At 49.9% G+C, this 16,724-nt stretch overlaps 1 protein-coding gene across 1 annotated transcript in view; it reads right to left on the bottom strand.

Moving 5' to 3' along the window:
- Positions 1 to 14,839, bottom strand: part of UBASH3B (ubiquitin associated and SH3 domain containing B) — a gene marked incomplete at both ends in the record, with an annotated part of 75,729 nt that extends 60,890 nt beyond the window's left edge. The window contains one exon of the mRNA XM_084221646.1: positions 14,697 to 14,839. Within this exon, the coding sequence (XP_084077772.1) occupies positions 14,697 to 14,839 (143 nt within the window). The remainder of the gene's footprint in view (positions 1 to 14,696) is intronic.
- Between the last annotated feature and the right edge of the window lie 1,885 nt (positions 14,840 to 16,724).

Here is a 16,724-nt window from a genome sequence, read left to right as displayed (position 1 = left end):
GAAATATTAAGACATGGCAACCCTGTCCCCAAACTTTGTGATCCCAGAATTTACTGCCAAACCCAGCCCTGCCAGCCTGGCCTCGGGCTCTGTGGGGCTGACAGGTTTCTGTGAAAGATCCCTCATTTCTGTGAAAGATCCCTCATTTCTGTGAAAGATCCCTCATTTCTCTGAAAGATTCCTCATTTCTGTGAAAGATCCCTCATTTCTCTGAAAGATCCCTAATTTCTGTGGAAGATCCCTCATTTCTCTGAAAGATCCCTCATTTCTCTGAAAGATCCCTAATTTCTGTGGAAGATCCCTCATTTCTGTGAAAGATCCCTCATTTCTCTGAAAGATTCCTCATTTCTCTGAAAGATTCCTCATTTCTGTGAAAGATTCCTCATTTCTCTGAAAGATCCCTCATTTCTGTGAAAGATCCCTCATTTCTGTGAAAGATCCCTCATTTCTCTGAAAGATCCCTCATTTCTCTGAAAGATTCCTCATTTCTGTGAAAGATCCCTCATTTCTCTGAAAGATCCCTCATTTCTCTGAAAGATTCCTCATTTCTCTGAAAGATCCCTCATTTCTGTGAAAGATCCCTCATTTCTCTGAAAGATCCCTCATTTCTCTGAAAGATTCCTCATTCCCCACCACTCCTGCTGTCACATTTTCCCCGGGCAGCCTCGGCCCTGCCCTTTGAGTGTTCCCTTTGCAGCAGATGGGGCTCTCTGAACACCCAGAAGGAGCAAAGAATTCAGCAGCTGCTCCCTGGAGCTGCCCAGGAGGAGATGAAAAGGATCTCAGCAGGCCCCGTGCCCTTGGTCAGGCTGAGTCACAGCAGGACCTGGCAGGACACAGCCAGGGTGAAGAGCAAATTCCTCCACGTGGGAGGCACTTCCAGAGGAGTTACAGGCTGTGCCAAGAAAAGCTGGCAGATTTCAGCAGGAATATGAGAGTCCAGCTGAGTCCCAGGCACTCTCTGCACTTCCAGCACCTCATCCTCCCCCCTGGAATTCCCAGGGGCTGGAAGTGTTTTGGTCTTGGGGAGGATGAGCAGCTTTGGGGCAGGAAGATGGGAAAGATGCACTGATCCCAAAAATCAGGGTGTTTGTAACGAGTTAAATCCCCTTTGTGAGCACCTTTGGGGCATGAAGATGGGAAAGAGGCACTGATCGCAAAAATCAGGGTGTTTGTAACGAGTTAAATCCCCTTTGTGAGCACCTTTGGGGCATGAAGATGGGAAAGAGGCACTGATCCCCAAAGTCAGGGAGTTTTAGGGAGTTAAATCCTCTCTGTGAGCAGTTTTGGGGCAGGAATCAGAGGAAGATGGGAAAGATGCACTGATCCCAAAATTAGGGAGTTTTAGGGAGTTAAAAACTCTCTGTGAGCAGTTTTGGGGCAGGAAGATGGGAAAGATGCACTGATCCCCAAAGTCAGGGTGTTTTAGGGAGTTAAAGCCTCTCTGTGAGCATCTTTGGGGCAGGAATCAGAGGAAGATGGGAAAGATGCACTGATCCCAAAAATCAGGGTGTTTGTAACGAGTTAAATTCCCTTTGTGAGCACCTTTGGGGCAGGAAGATGGGAAAGATGCATTGATCCCAAAATTAGGGAGTTTTAGGGAGTTAAATCCCCTTTGTGAGCAGTTTTGGGGCAGGAAGATGGGAAAGATGCACTGATCCCAAAATTAGGGAGTTTTAGGGAGTTAATCCTCTCTGTGAACACCTTTGGGGCAGGAAGATGGGAAAGATGCACTGATCCCAAAGTCAGGCTGTTTGTAACGAGTTAAATCCTCTCTGTGAGCAGCTTTGGGGCAGGAAGATGGGAAAGATGCACTGATCCCTAAAGTCAGGGAGTTTTAAGGAGTTAAATCCCCTCTGTGAGCAGCTTCTTTGGGAATCTGGGTGATGAAATTGAGAATCCTCAAAAGGCTGACCTTCCCATGCAAGTAGAAAATGTTACCTCAGGGGGAAAACAGGCAATACCAGGGGGAGCAGGTTGTTTTCCCCCTGCAAATCAGACTCTTTTCATCAAATCTAAGCAACACTTTAAAATCCCCCCTACAGCAGAGCCCCACCCAGAGCTCATCAGAGATGAACTGATGGCTGAACAGGACAGGGGATGTGTCCCCTGTGTCTGCTGTGGCCCTGGAAGGAGCATCAGCTGTCCTGTGCCATCACCCACTCTGGGGGCCCTTCCTGACTCAGCCTCTGCTCTGCCTGGCTGAGACACAAAAAATCAGGATTCCCATGGATCCAGCTGCCTGGAAAAGCAGGATGGTGTGCCTGGAAAAGCAGGGTGATGTGCCCCAGCTCCAGGCAGGAAGCTGGAGTCATTATTTATAAAATACTCCACTTCCCCAGCGCATAAATGTGCTGTGAAGCACCTGAGGTTTATATTTTCCCTCCCAGAGGCTTTGGTGCTGATTCTTTTTATGCCCAGGCTTTTCTGCATTTCCTGAGTGGTGTAAAATCCCCATTTCTCCAGAGGAAGCTTTGCCAGCAATGAAAGTTGGGTTATTTCTGGGGAAGATGCTCAGCTGCTGTGTGGTATTATTGCTCCAACAAAGGAAATGCTGCTGGGCTGATTTACACTCCTGGAAGGCTTTGCCCCTCAGAACATGAATTCATTTATGGCACAGCTCTGAAGGGGCTGTACAAGGAACAGAAATGTGATTTGGAAGGTGCAGCTCTAAACTCCATTTGCTTCCAGGCTTGCTCCATGTGAGTAAGAACCCAAATCTGGGTGAGCTGGAGATTTCTCTGAATGGAGCTTGGGAGAACTGGCTTAGCCCTGGCTAATACATTGTGAGCTGACACTTCCTGGGGCTTGGCAGCTCCTCTCAGGAGGAACTATCGATTGTGAGGCAGAAATCCAATATAATTGGAGAAGAAGGGAGCAGGACATCATTGACACCACTTAGAGCTGCAGTTCTGGAGAGCCCTTTGTCTCCAGGGGATGGCAAATGTTAATTAAGGTGCCCTCCCTGGCATCAGGAGCCTCCCTGCACTGTCTCAAGGTGCATTTTTCTGTCTGGAAAATGGGAGTGGTGCTTATCTGGGAGTTATGGAGCTGTGGATTTACCCAGCAATCAAACTCTCCGGGAAAAAAAGGGATTTGGGAGGCAGTGCTGGGATCAGGGCCTGCCTTCTCCCTTCCTTCTCCCCATCCTCCCCTCCTTTCTGGCTCCAGTTTGGTGTCAGCCCCTGGAGCAGGGAGGATGTTTACCTTTCCTGCTTGCACAGCCAGGCTGTGCTGCACAAAAATCAGAGTTCTGCTCACGGGGGGAAACGATCGCGGGGGTTTCACCCCGGCTTGAAATTTGCATCACGAAAGTGCAAAAAGGGGTGAAATGGGGAACAGCTCAGAAGGAAAACAGCACAACCTCCTCTGTTTCAGGTCTGCCCACTGCCATTTGGTGCCTGGAAACGTTTGGGCCATCTTGGTCTCAGCTATTCCTCATCCCATTGACGGGATGAGTCGTGGCAGAACACGCTGGGTTTCATTGAGCACAGGGGAAGGAAAAGAGTCATTTTTTACACAACAAGGGGATGAGAAATCTCCCTCCAACACCCCCAGCTCTACACTGGCAAGTGATGTCACAGTCAGCAGCCCCCAGGGATTAATTCTGCACAGCCATGGGGAGCAGAGCATCGCCAGAGCTCCGTGCAAGGGTGGGAAGCGGCGCTTGCCCTGAGTTTGACAGTGCCAGGGGTGCTGGGTGGGAGTGAGCACAGCTAAAACCTCTTTCCCTGCCAGGCTGTGGGTGTCTGTCAGATTTCCCAGTCCCTGGGTTTAGCACAGAGGGCAGACATCCCAAGGTTTGCTCAGCCTCAGCCTTCCAGCAGCATTCCCAAGGTGTTCTGCTGTCAGGCCTGCCAGGCGCTGCCCGTGCCAGAACTCAGCCCCAAGGGCACAGATTTGGTGTCTGGGGAAAGCAGAGACATCAAAAGCATCTCCCCTCCCTCATTCCAGGCTCAGTTTATAATTACTGCTTCAAATTTTATTCCAATCCTGTCCACACCTGACAGATGTTGTCATACCTGCACATGCAACTCTGTTTTTTGGGAATCTTTGTGGGAAATGGGAATTCTGAGGCTTCCCAGGGAATGGAGGAGCACTGCTGCTCCCAGGTGTGTGAGGCTGCTGTCTCTAAGCTCTGTACCAGGAGTTGTGGGGGCTCAGGAGCACCTCAAGCCCCACCTGGGGCAGCTGGGACTTGCTAAACTTCAGGAGAAATGTAAAGAGTGGGTCAGAAAGGACAGCACCAGATGAACACGGACAAGAGGTCCAGGGTGTCTCAAAGACTGTTTCTGCAGGCTGTCAGCTGCTTTGTTACAGCAATTTTAGCAATTCCCTCCATTTCTCACTGGTTTTTTTCCCCCCTCCACTTCTCTGCAGTCCAGCCTCAGCCTTTGTGCACCACCAGGCAGCAGAGAACGTGGTGGGGACAGAAAAACACCCAGGACTCTTTTTGTTTTTTCTTTTTCTTTTTCTTTTTCTTTTTCTTTTTTCTTTTTCTTTTTTCTTTTTCTTTTTCTTGTTTTGTGTTTCTAGAGGGGTTTGGTGCCTTGTGCAGGCTGCCCTGGAGCAGAGGCTGGGTAGAGTTACAGAATAAAGCAGGGATTTATTAAAAGGCCTCCATGGATGCACCTTGGGCAGCACCAGAGCCCAGCCAGGGCTGCACCCAAGGTGAACCAAAATGGTCCCAAAATGAACCCAAGATGAACCTAAAATGGTCCCAGAATGAACCCAAGATGAACCTAAAATGGGGAAACAATAAACCCAAGATGAACCCAAATGGCCCCAAAATGAACCCAGGATGAACCAAAATGGCCCCAAAATGAACCCAGGATGAACTAAAATGGTCCCAAAATGAACCCAAGATGAACCAAAATGGCCCCAAAATGAGCCCAAGGTGAACCAAAATGGCCCCAAAATGAACCCAAGATGAACCAAGATGACCCAAAATGAACCCAAGATGACCCAAAATGGCCCCAAAATGCCCGGCCGGGCACGGGGTCTCTCCCTGGGATCAGCTCTGCTCCATTTGCACCTTGCAGTTCATTGTCCCATCCCAGCTTTAGCCCCTGCAGTCCCACCCTGCTTGTTTTTCTCTCTCCAGCCCACGGGGTTTGTGCTCCTGGGCTGAGATTTGGGTCATTTGTCCTTGGTGCCCAGCTGGAGCAGGAATTGTTTTGTCTCCCTGCTCTGTGCACAGAGCTCAGCATCCCCTGATGAGCCCAGCCCCACACATTAAAGCAGCACAGAATGTGAAAATAGAAAATCTAAACCTGAGGCAGCAGGCTGAGGGAGCCCTGGCGTGGCAGTGCAGCCCACTGTGGAGCACAAAGGCTGCAGAGAGCCTGGGTGCTGGGATCCAAATCTCTGTCAGCTGCTGAGGCACAGCTCCTTTGATGACTCTGCTTGTTGAGGATAATTAGGCTGGTGCACACAGACACACACACGGATGTCTCTATTCTTCCTGCAATTGCTCAGCACATGCTGTGCATCCACGATGAGCTCTTAGTTAAAACCCAGGGCAGTGTTTTCAACTCTAAATTCACTTTCTGAAGTGACTTTAACACAAAAGTGTCCTCAGGAGCCAGCAGGGTTAGCAGTTGATATGTAAAAGCACCATGTTTTTAGGGTTTGTTTAATTTATTTTTTTTTTCTCATGATCTTTCAAAGAATGGAATTCCCCCCTGACTTCTGCCAGCCTCAGGGGCGTGCAGCACCCTCTGAGCACAGGCTGCTCCGTAGCAAAGTGGCAGCAATAATCCAGGGATGAACTTCCAGAGGGCTTTACAAGAGGCAGAGCTCTGCAGGAAACAGCTCAACACGCTGCCACAGCCCAAGGGGGAAGGAAAATCAGCATTTAATGCCAACAGGGCTCCATTCAGACACGCTGGATATCTGAAATCCCTGACCTAAAATCCTGACTTCTCCCTGTCACTCTTTGTCTTGAGAATCTCACCAGAACATCTGAGGTGGCTCCTGACAGTGCTAATCAGGTCTGGAGATAAGTGAAGAGAAAGAAAAAGGGACAGAAAAGATAACACTGGTGTCTGCATCCCTCCAAGCTGATGGGAAGCTTGAAAGGGAATTGCATCCTAAGGATCAAGTTTTGAACTGCCTGGGGCTTTGGCACAGAAGGCACAGAGCAATTCTCAATGAGATGTGAGGTCTGGTTGCACTTTCTGAGCTCCTCTCCTTCCTGGAGCAGAGGGCAGGATCAAGTTCAGGACCTTGGCTCCGAGACAAGGAAATCATCAGAGGGACGGGAGCCCGAGGAAATGTTTCCTTGTCACCATGTAATGCTAACACCAAAACAAACCCAGTGCTTGGGGACCAGGAAACTCTCTGACATCTCTGGCAGCCTTGAAAGGCACAGCTCAGCTGTGCAGGGAGTGCTGGCTGCCCCAGGACCTCTCTGCACATGGTGATGCTGCTCCAACACCAACACCAGGTCCCAGTGAGGTTGGGGTGTGCAGGCACCACAGAGGAGTTTGATTTTTGTTCTCCTCCCTTCTCTGACCTTGGCTGGGCAATCTTTGTGCAGGGCTGCTCTGTCCTGAAACTCTTCCCTCAGAAAGATTTTCCCTGTGGATATCAGCCCCAAATATCTGATTGTTCCAGGGCTCCCAGCCATCAGATGTGATTAATGGCAGGTCTGTGTCCCTTTGATTAATGGCAGTTCTTCTGTGTCCAGCATCCTGAATCACTGAGGAGGTAACACCAAGCCCTGCTGCTGCTGTTATCATTTTACAGTGTGATCTTATCACAGAAATGTCTCCTTTGATAAGAGGTTTCCCTCCCTCTGAAAATGTTGTACCGTGTCATGGAAACAGTTGTAGCACTAAGTCTTGTCATGAATGGACTGAAACTCCCCAGATTCAGGTGCAAGTCTCAGCCCAACTGTAGATTTGATATCTGAGCTCCTCTGTGCCTGTTTTCAGAATATACAGTGGAAATAAAGAGCTCTCTGTGGTTTATCCCTTTAGATCTTCAAAGTAAGGAGCTGTCTCAGGGAGAGCCCCCCACCCCAAACACACTGGAGCCACTGGCCCAGAACAGGCTGAATCCTGCAGGAATCATCTCAGTCCCACAGCAGAAATCTGCAGTAGAGCCAATGGAAAAAAAGAATTAAAATCCATGTGCAGAGCAGCCACGGAGTGAGCCCCAAATGGATTTTCTGCAGCTCTCCCAGAGCACCTCCCTGGCAGTGCTGCCTTATCTCCCTGTCCCTGTCCTGCAGACCTGTTGGATCCCCTCCAGCACAGATGGACAGAACAGTTCTGAGGCCTCAGAGCTGACCCAGGAATTGCAAAACACAGCCCAGAGCAGCTCAGTGCTCCAACTGCCCCAGTCCCATCCCCCAAACCCCAGCCTGGGCACAGAGCTGAGTGCAGGGACCAGGGGCTTGTGCAGGTGACTCCCCAGAACACCTCCAGAACTTCCCACCCCCATCACTCCTACAAAACCCAGCCTGAGGAGGGACCTAAAGCCAGGTTTAGGGGCTGGTGCCCCAGATCAAGCAGCCTTTTAGAACAGTTTATCCTGTAACAACACATCAAACTGTGAACTCTCACCGTCACACTTTCTGAAAAATCCCTTTGCCCAGGATTTTCTCCTGGGAAGCTGAGAAGCCTCAGAGAAAAAATGAAAACAATAATTATCTGATTTGCTTCTCCTGTGTTTTGCTCCTTTGGAATGTGTTTGGAGATTGTTCACCCCCAGGTGAATGTTTCAGTGGATTCTGCTGTGAGTTGTTTTGACTCTTTGGCCAATTATGGCCAAGCTGTGTCAGACTCTGGAAGGAGTCACAAATTTTCATTATTATCTTTTAGCCTTCTGTAACTATCCCTTCTCTATTCTTTACTATGGTTTTAGCAATCATTCTTTAATATAATATAGACCATGAAATAATAACTGAGCCTTCTGAGAACATGGAGTCAGACTCATCACTCCTCCCTGCCCACCCAGCCCCAGAGCCCTGAGTGCCCAGCACAGACAGAGCTTGAGGGGAAGCTTTTCCCTGAGCCCTTCTGGCTGCAACACCTGGATTTTCCATCCAAGGTTTCCTCCAGTGCTGCTAAACGTGGAAATCCCTTGCAATGGAGCCTCCCAAGCTGCTGCTCCCAGCAACATCTCTGTCCATCAGCTCCTTCCCTTGGGATGGGGCTTCCCTCCACGCCCTGGGCCAGCAGCAGTCACTGGGAATCAGAAAAACCCTTCACATTTGTTTCCAGAAAAATCCTGGGAAGCAGGAAAGTCCTTCACATTTGTTTCCTGGAAATCAGGAAAATCCTTCACATTTCTTTCCCAGAAAAATCCTGGGAATCAGGAAAATCCTTCACATTTCTTTTCCAGAAAGGTCATGGGAATCAGGAAAACCCTTCACATTTGTTTCCCAGAAAAATCCTGGGAATCAGGAAAATCCTTCACATTTCTTTCCAGAAAAATCCTGGGAATCAGGAAAATCCTTCACATTTGTTTCCCATAAAAATCCTGGGAATCAGGAAAATATTTCAAATTTATTTCCCAGAAAAATCCTGTGAATCAGGAAAATCCTTCACATTTCTTTCCCAGAAAGATCTTGGGAATCAAGAAAATCCTTTATATTTGTTTCCCAGAAAGATCCTGGGAATCAGGAAAATATTTCAAATTTATTTCCCATAAAAATCCTGGGAATCAGGAAAATCCTTCACATTTCTTTCCCAGAAAGATCTTGGGAATCAGGAAAATATTTCAAATTTATTTCCCATAAAAATCCTGGGAATCAGGAAAATCCTTTACATTTCTTTCCCGAGAAAGATCCTGGGAATCGGGAAAATATTTCAAATTTATTTCCCATAAAAATCCTGGGAATCAGGAAAATCCTTCACATTTCTTTCCTGGGAATGAGGAAAACCCTTCAAATGCTTGGGCTCAAGCAGGACTTGGGGCTGGTTTTGGGCTGGGTCTTCGCAGCAGGATGAATTTCAGCCAGGAGCATTTGCAGCAAACAAACCCCCTGAAGGCAAAGCTGGGAAGGGAAGGGAAGGAAACCACTTAAAAATTGAAAATGATGAGCAGCACTTCTCTTCCACGCAGTCATTTCCCAAATCCAGCTCCAAGCCCAGAGCAAGGAGCAGCTCCTGGAATCCTGGGCTGAAATCCTGTGATGTTGCTAAGTCTGTTACTAAGCAAAACAAGTCTTAGCAGGCTCAAATCCCTTCCCAAACAGCAGAGAAGATTTTGCTGTTTGCAAACGGGATCTGAGCTTCGTTTCTTCGACAATAATGAAACCTTTAGTGCTCATAAATAAATTCTCCTTTCTGAGAAGGCAAATCCTGGTTTTACCCTGGTCCAGGGGAATTAACTCCTCCTCATGGACACAGAGTTAAACCCTTCTCCAGGCCCAGAGGAGGGGAAGGAAGATCCATTTAGTTTTGGAAAGCTTTGCCACCTGTGTCATCTCTTGTGCTTATCAGAGACAGGAAAAGCTCAATATCTCTAATTTCAGTGTTCTGGTTGTGGGCAGTGATTTACCCAGCCTGAGTAATGGCAGGGACCAGGGAATTATCTTCATTTTCTTAGGCCTGGATCTCTTCTGACACAACATCTCAGAGCTGTGCCTTGAGTTCAGAGTTGGGTGCAGCAGCTGAAACATCTTGAATTTTATCCATATATATATATATATATCCATTTATAGATCCATTTGTAGATCCATTTATATATCCGTTCTGTGAACCCAGAATTAAAACCAAAAAAAGCAGAATTGATTCTTCTTCCTCATGCTCGAACTTGAACTGGTTTTGAGGATGTTTTGGAGGAGTTTAAAGGCTGACATGAAACTTTGAAAACTTGCAGATTCTGGAGCCACATTGATTTCAAGTTTCAATATTTCAAATGTGGTCAAAGGTCTTCTTCCATCCTGAATGAAACTGCAGTCCATCACTAATTTTTTTTTTTCTTCAATTTTAGCCTTTTATGGACACATGATGGATTTTTTTTAATTGCTTCTACAGGCATAGGAGTTGTAAGTGATCCCCTGTGGTTTTGATGGTCTGTAAATTACTTTGTGCTTTTCTTCTCTCTGCTCTCAGGGTTATACAGGGATCATAAACAACAGTGAGAGGTGCTGGCAGGCAGATTGGACGACAATTAGGAGGATCCACTGATGGGAAATTCATAACTAGATGATAAATAATATTTTGGGGCAACTGGGAAATAATATTTGCATGAAATCTCTTTCTGGAAGAATCCTTTGTGTGAACAAGGGTAAAATGTTTTCCTTGGTGCCCAAATTGCAAAATGGGAATTATAACCTCACCTTTGCCTTCCTTGCTTGCTTCAACCAGAAACTCCTGGGGATGGGGACAGCCTGTGGGGCCAGACAGTACGTAATCTAATGGGCTAATTGCAAAATAAAATCATAATAACCACGGCTGGGTGCTGGCAAGAGCCAGCAGGGCAGAGCAGCAGCTGGTGGAGATGGTTCAAAGGGATGACACACTGCGCTTGAGCAGGTGCCACGCTCAGGTAGAACCTTCCAGAAGTGGTTTGAACTTCACCCTGTGATTCAGAGGAGCCCTGAGCTGCAGCTGGTGCTGGGAAGAAGGAAAAACAGACAGACCTGTGCCAAAAAGTCCTTCAGAGAGGGGAGCAGGGTGAACCTCAAGGCTCTGAGTGTGAGCTGGGGGATGCTGGATCAGGGCAGATCCATCCACCGCAGTCACAGCTCAGCCCAGAGGGGAAGGACACATCCCCTGAGGGGCCCTTCACCCCAGTGCCCCCTAAACCCCCGTGGGATGGACAAATAAAGGCTTTTTAAGAACCTCTTGCTGTGAACCCAAGATCCAGGGCAGTTTGCTACCTGACCTCCCCTCCTGGTTCCTGCCTGCCTCAGCCAATTTCTGCCTCAGCAGCACCTGGAGATCACATTCCACCTTTCACCTTCCATGATTTTAACACCTACAGGGCAAAGCTGACAGCCAGGCAGTGAGAGCACCCTGGAAATGCAGATTGCAGCCCAGCCCTGTGCCTGTGACCCTGCCTGAGCTGCCCCTCTGGGTGCCCCCAGCTGCACCACCGAGCCAGGAGGCACCGATGGTATTTTGTGACATGCCTGACAGACTTGTCTGACAACTTGGAGGTTTGTTTTGCATAAGCCACCCAAACAGATGGTCACCACTTTTAAAGTACCAGCCTGGCTCGTGTTTGTGTGCAGAGCCGAAATCCCATCTCAGTGAATTCCCATCTCACTGAATTCCCATTTCACTGAATTCCTATTGCACTGAAATCCCATTTCACTGAATTTCTATTTCACTGAATTCCCATCTCACTGAATTCTTATTTCACTGAATTCCCATTTCACTGAATTCACATTTCACTGAATTCCCATCTCACTGAATTCTTATTTCACTGAATTTCTATTTCACTGAATTCCTATTTCACTGAATTCCTATTTCACTGAATTTCTATTTCACTGAAATCCCATTTCACTGAATTCTTATTTCACTGAAATTCTATTTCCCATCTCACTGAATTCCCATCTCACTGAATTCTTATTTCACTGAATTTCTATTTCCCATCTCAGTGAATTCCCATCTCACTGAATTCCTATTTCACTGAATTTCTATTTCCCATCTCAGTGAATTCCCATCTCACTGAATTCCTATTTCACTGAATTCCCATCTCACTGAATTCTTATTTCACTGAAATTCTATTTCCCATCTCACTGAATTCCCATCTCACTGAATTCCCATCTCACTGAAATCCCATCTCACTGAATTTCCATCTCACTGAAATCCCATTCCACTGAAATCCCATTCCACCAAATTCCCATCTCACTGAATTCCCATCTCACTGAATTCCTGCTGGTGCCTTTGGGGCAGCAACCAGAGGTGGGAGAGTTTTGGGGAAAACTCACAAAGGCTTTAAGGCTACTTCTCCTGACCCTCTCTGGAGGGAGATGATGATTTTATGTCCCTGGCATCGTGGTTTTCTCATTCCCATGTCCAGAGAAATGCTGAGAGTTACAAATCTCCCTCTGGGCCTTTAGGAAATGTCCTTTTGCCATGAATTCCCCCTCTCAAGCTCCCAAACCCGTGCTCCATCCACATCCTACCCTTGGTGGCACCACTTGGATTTTATTTGGTTTATTTCCCTTTTGCTCCTCGTGTGAATTCTCATGATGAATGATTTGTAGCATTTCCAGCAGGGTGGGACAGGGACACTCACTGCTCCTTCAGATGGGATGAGTGGTGCTGAGCTGTCACACAGGGTTATCCTGAGCTCAGGGCAGCTTTCCCCACCTGCCTGGCTGCATTTTTAAATTTTATTTTTGCATTTCAGGATATTCTGCTAATTTTTCTGGCTTGCTCCCTGTGTTTCACCTTCTCTGCTCTGCTGGATTGTCACACTGGGTTATCCTTAACTCAGTATCAAGGCAGCTTTCCCCATCTGCCTGATTGCTTTTCCTATAGATACTTGCAATTAGGGATATTTTACTCCTTTTTCTGGCTTGCTCCCTGTGTTTAACCCTCTCTGCTCTGCTGAGCTGTCACACAGGGTTATCCTGAGCTCAAGGCAGCTTTACCCATCTGCCTGACTGCTTTTACAATAGATACTTCTTGCATTTAGGGATATTTTACTCCTTTTTCTGCCTTGCTCCCTGTGTTTAACCCTCTCTGCTCTGCTGAGCTGTCACACGGGGTTATCCTGAACTCAAGGCAGCTTTCCCCACCTGCCTGGCTGCTTTTCCAATAGGTTCTTTTTGCATTTAGGGATATTTTGCCCATTTTTCTGGCCTGCTCCCTGTGTTTAACCTTCTCTGCTTTGCATGATGAAGCTCTGAGTGCATTTTAACAAATGCCAGAGCTTTTTGGGCAGGAATGTGGCCCATAGACACAGTTCCTGAGTCAGGGGAGAGCAGGGCTGCCTGGCAGCCTTGATGGCACTGTTGTGCAGGTAAGAACCACTTTCATTCACAGGATCAAGCTGATTTTTTATAAAATTCCAGCTCCACTGAAAGATACACATCTTTTTTTTCCCAACCATCTTTTCTTCCAGCCGAGCTAAGCATGAAGTCACCGCTCTGCCCTGCTCTTCATTTGCATTCACTGTGTCTAAAAGCTGGTGCTGATCTCAGAGGATAACTGACAGCCAGAAGGAGTGCAAAGCAGCCCCGTGGAAAACAGAAATAAGATTTCCTGCATGTGCTGGTGGATCTGTGCAATCCCACGAATCCACAAGGAACATATGCCCTTAAACTGCATGTGCCTGTCTATATTTATATTTAAAAAAAAAAAAACAAACAAAACAAAAAAACCCTGTGACAAGACAGGCTGCAAAACCCCGGAGTTGTGATGGGTATCAACACCAAACTGAAAACTTAGGGAGCTCAGGGAACCATCCCGATCCCCACCGGTTTCATTTGCATCCCAAAGCGAGCAGTCCCACCTCAGCAGCCACTGTTCCCTCATTAAGTTGCCATTAGTTTGCTGCCTGATTAATTTCAAGCCTAAGCACAAACGGGGCGTGAATTGGGCAAGAAAAACCGAACCGCTCCAGGCTACGGATGGAAATCTGCTCCGCTGCTCTTAGGGTGACTTGTACCCGGCTCAAAGCAAACCCCGGGTGTCCGAGCTAAAGCAAATTTCAGTTTGGGCGGCAAAAACTTCTGGTGCCTCCCTGGCCGTCCCCAACTTCGGGACAGGCGGGATGCGGGGAGGGGACCCGGAGTGCCCGGGGCTCCTGCCTGGCCGGAGGAGGCGAGCGGAGCATCCCGAGGGTCCTACAGCAACCCCGGGCCGCTCGGGGAGCGCATCCCCTGCTCCGGGAGAGCATCCCCTGCTCCGGGAGAGCATCTCCTGCTCCGGGAGAGCATCCTCTGCTCCGGGAGCACATCCTCTGCTCGGGGAGAGCATCCTCTGCTCCGGGAGAGCATTCTCTGCTCCGGGAGAGCATCCTCTGCTCCGGGAGAGAATCCTCTGCTCCGGAGCAGCATCTCCTGCTCCGGGAGAGCATCCCCTGCTCCGGGAGAGCATCCTCTGCTCGGGGAGAGCATCCCCTGCTCCGGGAGATCATCCCCTGCTCCGGGAGAGCATCCTCTGCTCGGGGAGAGCATCCCCTGCTCCGGGAGAGCATCTCCTGCTCCCTCTCCGTTCCGAGAGGGCATCCCCAGGCCGTATTCCCTCCAGCCCGGGACAGCATCGCGCCTCTGCCCCGGCCGCCCCAGCAGAGCATCCCGACCGCATCCCCCGGCCCGGGGATCGCATCCCCCCGGCCCTGGGACTGCATCCCCCGGCCCTGGGACCGCATCCCCCGGCCCTGGGACCGCATCCCCCGGCCCTGGGACCGCATCCCCCCGCTCTGACGGCGCATCCCCAGCATCCGGGAGAGCATTCCCCGCTTCCCTCCGAGAAGGCATCTCCGGGCCGCTCCGGGAGCTCATCCCCCCGCAGCCGGGAGAGCATCCCGCCTCTCCGGCAGCGCCTTTCCCTCTCGGGAGAGCATCCCCTTGCTCCGGCACAGCATCCCCCCGCTCCGGCAGAGCATCCCCGCCTCTTCCCGGGCTGGATCCCCGGCTCCCCGGCGCTCCCTCCCCGCGTCCGGCCCCGCGGCGCTCCGGAGCAGCGCAGCCGAGCGGCGCCCGCCGCTCCTCCGCCTCTCCCCGCCCGGTGAAGCGCGAGAAAAGAGGGGAAAAGCCCCGCGGGGCAGCGACTCACGCCCGTGCTTTGGGGAAGCCCATGGAGAGCAGGATCTCCAGCGAAGAGCCATGTTTGATGGTCCCGGCGCGGTGCTGGCGGCTCCGCCGGGGGATGACTTTGCTGTAGAGCTCCTCTCGGGCGGCCATGGCGAGCTGGGCCATCAGCGCGCAGCCATCGCCGCCCCAGCAGGGCCATGCACGCCGCGGGCTCGGGGACAGCGCCGGGGACAGCCACACGGCCGGGGAGCCGCGGCGACACCGCCCACGGCCGGCGGAGGGAGGGAGGGAGGGAGGGGAGGGGAGGGGAGGGAGGGGAGGGATGCGGGGAGCGCAGGCGGGATGCCCCCGCCCCGCCGAGGGTGGGTGGGGGATGCGCGGGAGAGGGCAGGAGAAAGGAAGGTTTCCTTTAAAAAAAAAAATAAAAAAAGGGAAAAAGAAAGCACGTGCACGCGCGGTTTGGTTTTCTCTCTTTTTTTTTGGTTTTTTTTTTTTTGTATTTTTTTTGTTTGTTTTGCCTTTACTATGGTCGTTATGTTTATTTATTTATTCATTTAGAGTGGGTTTTTTTGGTTAGTTTTGCCTTTATTAGAAATCTGTTATTTATTTAATTATCTGTTTGTTCATTTATTTTTGTTCGCTTTGCCTTTATTGTAATATTTTTTGTATTTATTTGTTTGTTCATTTATTTATTTATAGATATAAATTCTTTCCCTCCTTCTTTCTTTCCCTTTCTTTCTTTCTTTCCTTTTCTTTCTTTCTTTCTTTCCTTTTCTTTCTTCCTTCCTTTCTTCCTTCCTTCCTTCCTTCCTTCCTTCCTTCCTTCCTTCCTTCCTTCCTTCCTTCCTTCCTTCCTTCCTTCCTTCCTTCCTTCCTTCCTTCCTTCCTTCCTTCCTTCCTTCCTTCCTTCCTTCCTTCCTTCCTTCCTTCCTTCCTTCCTTCCTTCCTTCCTTCCTTCCTTCCTTCCTTCCTTCCTTCCTTCCTTCCTTCCTTCCTTCCTTCCTTCCTTCCTTCCTTCCTTCCTTCCTTCCTTCCTTCCTTCCTTCCTTCCTTCCTTCCTTCCTTCCTTCCTTCCTTCCTTCCTTCCTTCCTTCCCTCTCTTACTCTCCTTCTTTCCTATTTTAGGGAATCCTCTCTGTGATCCCAACCCAGCTCCCCGAAGGGGTGTCAGGACCCTCCAGGTCTCCCTCTGCCCCTCCCACTCTCATGGGAAGGGTTGGTTTGGAATAACCCAACTGGAATCTCATCCCATCCCACCCCTGCCACAGCAGGGACCCCTCCCGCTGCCCCAGGGTGTTCCAGCCTGGCCTTGGGCACTGCCAGGGATCCAGGGGCAGCCCCAGCTGTGCCAGCCCTGCCCACCCTGCCAGGGATCAATTCCCCATTCCCAATATCCACCCATCCCTGCCCTCTGGCACTGGCAGCCATTCCCTGTGTCCTGTCCCTCCATCCTTGTCCCCCGTCCCTCTCCTGGAGCCCCTTTGGGCCCTGGCAGGGCTCTGAGCTCTCCCTTCTCCTCTCCTGCTAGGGAACAATTCCTGCCCAATATCCCATCTAAATGGGATCATTTCCCATCTAAATGGGATCTTTTCCCACCTAAATTTCACTTTTTTTCAGTGGCAGCCATTCCCTGTGTCCTGTCCCTCCATCCTTGTCCCCAGTCCCTCTCCAGCTCTCCTGGAGCCCCTTCGGGCCCTGCTGGGGGCTCTGAGCTCTCCCTGGAGCCTTCTCCTGTCCAGGTGAGCACCCCCAGCTCTCCCTGGAGCTTCTCCTGTCCAGGTGAGCACCCCCAGCTCTCCCTGGAGCTTCTCCTCTCCAGGTGAGCACCCCCAGGTGTCCCTGGATCCTTCTCCTCTCCAGGTGAGCACCCCCAGCTCTCCCTGGAGCTTCTCCTCTCCAGGTGAGCACCCCAGGTGTCCCTGGATCCTTCTCCTCTCCAGGTGAGCACCCCCAGCTCTCCCTGGGTCCTTCTCCTCTCCAGGTGAGCCCCCCCAGGTGTCCCTGGAGCTTTTCCTCTCCAGGTGAGCATCCCCAGGTGTCCCTGGATCCT

Source organism: Fringilla coelebs (genome assembly GCF_963513975.1).
Source record: "Fringilla coelebs genome assembly, chromosome: 25".
Taxonomy (NCBI): Eukaryota; Metazoa; Chordata; class Aves; order Passeriformes; family Fringillidae; genus Fringilla; species Fringilla coelebs.
The sequence above is the reverse complement of the archived record's forward strand: the minus strand, read 5'-3'. Positions and strand labels throughout refer to the sequence as shown.